The 8177-nt window shown below is 54.0% G+C and overlaps 1 protein-coding gene across 1 annotated transcript in view; it reads left to right on the forward strand.

Moving 5' to 3' along the window:
• Positions 1-2454: 2454 nt before the first annotated feature.
• RND1 (Rho family GTPase 1) overlaps positions 2455-8177 on the forward strand; it is a 7211-nt gene continuing 1488 nt past the window's right edge. The window contains exons 1-4 of the mRNA XM_025883141.2: positions 2455-2706; positions 3484-3571; positions 6431-6540; positions 7410-7544. Of these exons, the coding sequence (XP_025738926.1) occupies positions 2587-2706; positions 3484-3571; positions 6431-6540; positions 7410-7544 (453 nt within the window). The 5' untranslated portion in view covers positions 2455-2586. The remainder of the gene's footprint in view (positions 2707-3483; positions 3572-6430; positions 6541-7409; positions 7545-8177) is intronic.

Raw genomic sequence — 8177 nt, forward strand, 5'->3', positions numbered from 1 at the left:
AAGAAAGAAAGAAAGAAAGAAAGAAAGAAAGAAAGAAAGAAAGAAAGGCTAAGAACCCCATTCTCCAGTCCAAACTTCTCACATTACATGTAAGGAATGGGCCCAGAGAGAGAAGTGACTTACACAAACGTCCTAACAGCTTGTTAAGGGCAGAGCAGGGTCCAAAATCCCCACCTGCTGAACTTTGGCTCTGTTCTCTCTTCAGGTTGCCACGCTGCCTTCTGACCTCTCTCACACACACACACACACACTCACACACGTCACTTTTCCCACCACAACTCATAACCATGTGACCCACAAAATATCTTCAGACACATCTTGAGAATCAACCATAATGGGGGCTGCTTTGTCTCACAGCTCAGGCTTTCTGCTGTCCTGCCCCGAGACACAGCCACCCAGGGAAGAATCGGTGTTAGCACCAGCTCCCAGAATGTCTATCTCAGAGGAGCTCAGGAATAGCAATCTTGTTAGAAGTCAGAGGAAGCCGTTTGCGTGGCAGGAACAGTTTTCACTTACATTGAATGTTTCTTTGGAGTGGCTAGTAGAGAGGGTGTATGGGGGGGGGAGGCTGGTAGAGAAGATGGGGGAGAGAGAGGGCAGAAGCCTTTGGGGTTTGGAGTCCAATGGGGGTACCGTTGGAGGGAACCAAGTTAAGGGTTAGAGGATGTATGGGAACATCACAGAGGCCTCCAGAACTGAGTCCAGATGAGACTGAGGGTGAGGAAGAGGAGGAAAAGGTCAGGCTGAGGGAAAGGACTGCAGGTTGAAGCAGTCTGTGGTCCTACAGCTGTTCCCGGAGCTCTCTCGAACCTCACTTACGGGCAGTTCAGACGAGCTGTCAGCCTGCTGAAAAAGGGCAACAAGAGGACAAGCTCTACAGATGAGTATCAGCCGAGGGCTGAGAATGACGCCTCCAGGATGAAGTGGGGAAAAGCTTCCAGAGAGCCTGGGAGTGGAGGCTATGGTAGCGCCTGGATAACTCTTACTACTCTGGAGGTTCCCTTAGGAAGGGGCGCCTCAGGAGATGGGTAGAGGACCATGCAACACTTAGTCCCAGAGCCCTCAGCCAAGTAATTTGGACTGGATGCCACAGGACTTGACGAGAGGCACACAGGCTAGGCTATATTCTCAAAATACCCTCCATTCTCCTGTCTATAGTGAGCATTGGAAAGCTCACTCTTAGAGCCTTTGGGTCTGGGAAAGTTTTTTTTAAAGATTTTATTTATTTATTTGAGAGAGAAAGAATGAGAGACAGAGAGCATGAGAGGTAGGAGGGTCAGAGGAAGAAGCAGGCTCCTGATGCGGGACTCGATCCCAGGACTCCAGGATCATGACCTGAGCTCAACCAACTGAGCCACCCAGGCGCCCTGGGGTGCTCTCATTTTTGCCCAGGATCAGTTTTACTCCAATCCCTGATCCCCAGGAGGCCTTATTTAGACTGTCTTGGTTCCTGAATAATCAGTGAACTATTCAAGCTGCGTATATCCCACGGTTCTGCCTAGTGGAGAGGCTCCTCAACATGGTCTGAGGGGCAGGGCTGGTAGGCAGTTACGTAGCTCCTCTCAACCTTGGGTTGCCCTCCAGCCTGCTAATCCCAGAGTCCCAGGCCCAGTCTTCCACTCTGGACTTTAACCAGATGACACACAGAGTGTGTCGGCATTAGTAGGTATCAACCTGGAACTGGACCTGTGCCCAATTCATCCAGGAAACTGACCCCAGGCGGCAGAACAAACACTCTTACGCAGCTCCTGCCAGGCATGGGGTGAGAAGAGATCTGACCCAACAGGGACTTTGTTTGCTTTGTTCTCCTCTTCTCTCTCATCCCCAGTTACCAGACACCCTCATTCCTTTCTCTCTGCCCATCTCTGGGTCAGGAATTATGTGGGTTTTTTCCAGATGATGCAAGAAGACTTATCTATCTATCTATCATCTGTCTACTTAGGTGAAGGCGATTCCAGCCTTGGACGCCGAAAGGGGTACAGCAGGAGCTGATAAAGGGGTACAGCAGGAGTCTCTGGGAGAGGAAGCCAGAAGTGGTTTGGATGGGGATTAGATGGAACAAAGAGGTCAGAGATCTGTGGGGCCACCCTCCCACCCCCCAGCCCGGCTGCCACCTGTCTATAGTTGAGGCAGACCCTGCTTTTCTCTTGGGACAACGCCAGCTTGACCTCATTTTCTGCCTTCATGGCCAGTTTGCTTTTGACACTAATTGATGGACACGCAAGACCATTAATTTTGCTTCACGTCCCCTCCCCCCTTCCTAATACAAATGCAAACAGCGTGGGAATCCCCTTGCAGAGGAAGCAAAGATGCAGCTTTAAGAGAAAGGGAAGGGAGGAAGAGGGCACTGACTCAGATTCTCCTACCATTGGCTGCCGGAGGGGATCCCACCTCAGGGATTGGCCTCGACAGAGTCCGCCTCCTCTTGTGATTGGCTCGGCCGGGGAGATATAAGGTGGCCGTGCCGGCCTCCTTTTCATTTGGGGAGAGGCGAGGAATCCGACGGACTTTTTGTGCAGCGACGCACCTGGCGCAACCCTCTCCTCTCTGAATAATCTGAGTCCAAGTCCCGCGGAGGCCACAGCCATGAAGGAGAGACGCGCCCCGCAGCCAGTCGTGGCCAGATGTAAGCTCGTTCTGGTCGGGGATGTGCAGTGCGGGAAGACGGCGATGTTACAGGTGTTAGCGAAGGACTGCTATCCCGAGGTGAGCGGCCCGCCCGCTGGCCGGCTTTTCCCCTTGCCTGCCCGCCTTCCCCGGGGCTAGATTCCCACCTGCCCGTGGGAGCTATCTCCCCCAGCTCACCGCACGCCACCCTGCCCGATCTCAGCCGCCCGGCTGGAGGACCGCCCTGCCTTAGCTTCCCCTGAGACCTGTTCCACTTCTGCCGCCCCGCCCGCTCCTCCTCACCTCTTCACCCACAGGCCCCGATCCAGTGCCCTCCTACCTCCCTTTATCCCGGGGTTTGCTCCCGGGAGAGGGAACTGGAGGCATTTGAGAGTCTGGGGTTTCTTCTTGACGTAATACCTGCCCGTCTCCTCATCCCTCCTCAGAGGTTCTTGAGCACGTCTCCAGGCGGGCTTCTGCTACCCTGCTGGTCCGAGGGGCTTGTGGGAGAAGATGAAGAGCTAAGCATTTGCTTGTGGCTCTAAAATTGGGAGACATACAAGTCTGGAGATGAGAGAAGTCTGTGTGTTTGCCTCCCTGACCATCTAGGATTGGGGGGCGGGGGGCCGGAGGGGAGGGGGCTTGTCCCTGGCTGGAAGTCATTCAGATTTCTTTTTTTCCTGGAGCAAAGTGCCTGTGCCTCTACACTCCCCTCCTTCCTGTCCCATGTGGTCCCTCCTGCCCCACGTATCCCCCTCCCTCCCCCTCCCCTGCCACGTTAGCGTCTCACTAGGGTGTGTGGCTTCTTGTGTCGCCAGAGGGTTATGAGAGTAGGGGCGCCCAGGGTGTGACGAGCTCCTTCCTGTCTTTCCACAGACGTATGTGCCCACCGTGTTTGAGAATTACACGGCCTGCTTGGAGACCGAGGAACAAAGGGTGGAGCTCAGTCTCTGGGACACCTCAGGTAAGACTGCTGGCCCCAGATGCCCCCTTCGCACTGCCACTGGTCTGCTAACAGCTGCTGTGTTGAAGAAATTGTTTCCCTCTTTGACGGGGAGGAGTGTGTATGATGCTGGCCAGGAAACTGACAGAAGGGGACCTGAAGATTCCCTTGGTTGGCGGGTCCAGGGGTGCAGAGCGGATGAGCCCCAGAAGCCACTTCCCTGGGTCTAGCCCCTTCTTTCAGAGGGCTGGGATGGTGAGGTGAACGGACCCATGAATACACCTGGGGGGGGGCAGTCAGGCAGGGCTTCTCCATTTCCACTCCCTGCCCCCACCTTTACTGCCCCAGAGTCAAGCCAAATAAGAGGCAGGAGTCCGTGCTGCTGGAGGCAGTGGAGGCAGTGGTGGTTGAGGCCGGAGACAAGCCTACTTTGGGGAAATACTGCTCCTGACTCAGTTTTCTCTCCTGCATTCCATCCTGGGCCACTGCTGCCCGCCTGCCGCAGCTCGGTTCCACTTGTCATACCGCTGCGGCTCAGGGATGAAGCGATGCATCATCGATGTTCTGGAGGGTGGGGGAGATGGCTTTAATGTGGGGCACAGTCTCGTTGTAGATGGTGGCAGGGAGGGGGGTGGCTGTGACAGTCACCCCACCCCCACCGTACTGGGCTGAGGTAGAAGATGCCCAGTCTTTCTGGAATGTAGAAAGCAATATTTTTCCTCTCAACCCGAAACCCTCAGTGCTAGGCTGTCCTTTGCTTTGGTTCTCGTCCCTTACCATTATCTCTTTTGCCCCAGTTCTTTTCTAATAGACTGGGCTCAGAGTCATAATTAAGGACTAAAAGCCAGGAATAACAGAAAGAAAATAAAATCCTCCCTCCCAAAATGCACATTCAGGCTGAACTGTGTAAATCACTAGGGGTTTCCTGTTACCTATAATAAATATGCCATTCTACTCCTCAAAGAGCTGTTGTTCCCATGATCTAATTTTTAAGGTCTGAAAAGATTGGGGGTAGGGGATGGATAAACAGAAAATGAGACTCCCCCCTTGTTTCCCCCCTCCCCCAAACAAAGCAAAACAAAAATTCTTCCACCTGGTATGCCTTCCTCTGTTGCAGTTCCAGGGGTTGGGAGGCAGGGTTCTGGTTATCCTGGACCGTGCTATGCTGGCTGGATCCGACTGGAATGCAGCTTGGCTGCATGATGTATGGGATTTGGGCCGCCCTACCCGGCCCACCTCTGTCTTCCCAGAATCTTACTGCAGCTCATCTCTTTTTACTACCACCGCCCCAGAGTGCCCCCGCCCTGCCCCCCTGTCAGTTTGCAGCCCTTGAATCCCAGTCCAGATAATGGAAAGTCAGCAAAGTGTTGTCTCTTGCCTGTGTCGCATCCCCACCGCCCAATTTTGGAAAGGATGCAGGCTATCAGCCCTCCTCCAACTCCTTCTGGCAAATGAGGTGCCCACAAGGAAGGAAGAAGTGGGAGCGCGCGCGGGCGGCGGCTTCCCAACATCGCGGCCAGGGTCGGCCAGGGTCGGGCCAGGGTCGGGCCAGGGTCGAACCTGATCCCATTATTCACTTACTGGTCTGAGGGGAGGGGGATCGCCTGGAGCCAGAATGGAGGCCTCCTCCCCTCCCCTCCCCTCCCCCTTCCCCAGTGCGGCAGAGCTCTGCCCTCTGCTCAGTGCTGCGGAGCTGAGACCCCACCTCAGACGGGGTGGGGGCGGGTTGCTGAAGGGGCAGACAGTTACTGCAACAACTCTATACGCACTCTCTCTCTCTCTCTCTCTCTCTCTTTTTTTTACAACCAACCCCCCACCGCAGCTTGGATTCCCCCCAGTTTCCATGGCGATTGCGGTGTAGGGAGAGGGGCTGCTTGCTATTCTGAGCACGGATTGTCTGGGTTCCAAATCTGCTACTGTTCCTTCCTCAGGGTGGGGGGGGGGGCAGGCTGAGCCCCTAGCATTCTCCTATACTGGACCACCTGGGTCTGCATCGCCTGCTGCCCTCCCGGTGAAGGACCCTTACTCGAGCCTCCAAATCCCTAGCTATGGGTGCTGCTCTCTCTGAAACTGCCTCCCTGAGATCTTGGGGGACAGGGGCTGCAGGTTTTTGCAGGCAGAAGGAGTAAGGCACTGAATCCATGAGGTTCCTCCTCCCCTACCAGCCTTCTAGAGCTCTGACCCCATGGCAAAGAAGCAGGGCGGCTAGTTATGTAACAGGCAGGTTTGTTTCTTCGTTGGAGAGACCCTGGAGCAGAAGCATGGAGCAGAGGTTGGGCAGCAGGCCGACTCTAGGAAAGACACCTGACACAAGCCCTGGTCTCTCTGCAGGGGTGGGGGCGTCCTCTTCTGGGACTCAGAAAACTGGCAGACCTGAAATTAAGGGCACTGTAGGAGACCTAGACAGGACCAAATTATAGTCTACCCCCCTTTTGTTTCCCCTTTTCCAGGACTCAGGAAGATGAAAGATTTTATTTATTTATTTATTTGAGAGAGAGAATGAGGAGAGAGAGAGAGAGAGAGAGAGAGCATGAGAGGGGGGAGGCTCAGAGGGAGAAGCAGACTCCCCGCTGAGCAGGGAGCCCGATGTGGGACTCGATCCCGGGACTCCAGGATCATGACCTGAGCCGAAGGCAGTCGCTTAACCAACTGAGCCACCCAGGCACCCAGGACTCAGGAAGATGATATTTTTGTACTGCTTTCTGGCAGGTGGTCAGGTCCCAAGCTTCTAGGCTGCAGCATGTTCCCCTGGGAGGTGGGTGGAGCCAACTAATCTAAGGGCTGAGAACAGTATTCCCAGGGCCTGGGCTCATTGGGCTTAGGCCCGTTGGGAAGGGCAAATGCCACAGTTCACCATCAGCTCTTTCTCCCACATACCAGGATCTCCCTACTATGACAATGTCCGTCCACTCTGCTACAGTGATTCGGATGCAGTATTACTATGCTTTGATATCAGCCGACCGGAGACAGTGGATAGTGCACTTAAGAAGGTGAGTCTGGATAACTGCAACCCCTAGCTTAGCTGGAGAACAAAAAGGAATCTTGGGGACTTGTTGTCCAGTCCCCTCTTCTGTAGCAGGAAGAAACTGAGGCCAGGGAAGGAAGAGATTTGCCTGAGACCGTACCGTTAGCTACAGCTCTGGGACTAGAACCCAGATTCCCTCCCCCTCTGCTTCCTGCCCTTGCCATATCCTATACTGCTCTGCCAGAGGCCCAGCAAGGGAGGGTGGTATTGAAGACGTAGGACGTGAAGGATCGAGAGTCAGAACCTTTCAGTGATGGAGTTTGAGGGTTGGAGATGGGGTCTTTTGGAGACAGCTCCTGTAGCCCTTGATCCCAGGTCACCAGGACTGGGCAAGCCAGACAGGCCAGAGTGGAACACTGGCAGGAAACCCCTGGTCTGGGGGGCAAAGTCTGCCTATCCTGAAGAGTCTCAGGATACCTTGTGGAAGTAGTTTCCCAGAAGACTTTGGGATTATCTCGTTTTCTTGGAAAGAGACTGGTTGGCTTCCTCCCTATTCCTCCTGGCTTTCTGAATCCGTGAAGCCCTTTCACTTAGTTGAGGGGGCAGATCCACACCCCACATGCTTGGCAGAGAGTGGGGGGAGATTTTCCCCCTGTGCTTCCTTTGGTGAAATGGGCTGATGAGTGAGGGAACAGGCTCTCGGGTTAGCACTCCTGTGGCCCCAAAATCCTCCCCAAAGTCCTCCCCGGCGGGAAGATGATGTAATTAGTGCATTGGTGACTCAGGGAGGGCTGCGCTGGTGATAAGCTGGATGGCGTGCCGCTGGGCTTCTCCAGGTATCCGTCAGCCACTGACTCTTCTTCCTCCCCCCTCCCCTTTTACATGGCTCTTCAGTGGAGGACGGAAATCCTAGATTATTGTCCTAGCACCCGTGTTTTGCTTATTGGCTGTAAGACAGACCTGCGAACAGACCTGAGCACACTGATGGAGCTGTCCCACCAGAAACAGGCACCTATCTCCTATGAGCAGGTGTGTGTGTGTGTGTGTGTGTGTGTGTGTGTGTGTGTGTGTGTGTGTACACACACGTGTTGAGGGTGGGGTGGGGAAGGCTACGGGCAAAGGACTTGAAATGTGGCCCTTGCTCAAACTCTGACTTTGGCAAGGGATAATTGGTGTTCTGGGGGGCCATCTCTAATCAGCAAACCAGTCATCTTGTTAGAGGCGGTAGGCAACTGTTTACCCCGATTTATGCTGTAGGCTGGCAGGTGCGCGCCAGTATTTCTGAGATTGCTTTTTGTTGCCCACCTGCATTAGAATCACTAGAGGTGCTTGTTAGAATTCCTGACTCCATACCTATCGAGTCACGCTGGGAGAAAGATACAGAAATTGCATTTCTCATGAAATTCCTGGGTAATTTCTTTCACACGTGGGAGTGTAAGGATTCTTTTATTTTTTTTTAAAGATTTTATTTATTTATTTGAGAGAGAGAGAGAGAGAGAGAGCACATGAGAGGGGGGAGGGTCAGAGGGAGAAGCAGACTCCCTGCTGAGCAGGGAGCTCGATGCGGGACTCGATCCCGGGACTCCAGGATCATGACCTGAGCCGAAGGCAGTCACTTAACCAACTGAGCCACCCAGGCGCCCAGGATCACTTCTTTTATTT

This window comes from Callorhinus ursinus, unplaced genomic scaffold (genome assembly GCF_003265705.2).
Source record: "Callorhinus ursinus isolate GAN/ISIS: 27379988/994484 unplaced genomic scaffold, GSC_fseal_2.0 scaffold44, whole genome shotgun sequence".
Lineage (NCBI taxonomy): Eukaryota > Metazoa > Chordata > Mammalia > Carnivora > Otariidae > Callorhinus > Callorhinus ursinus.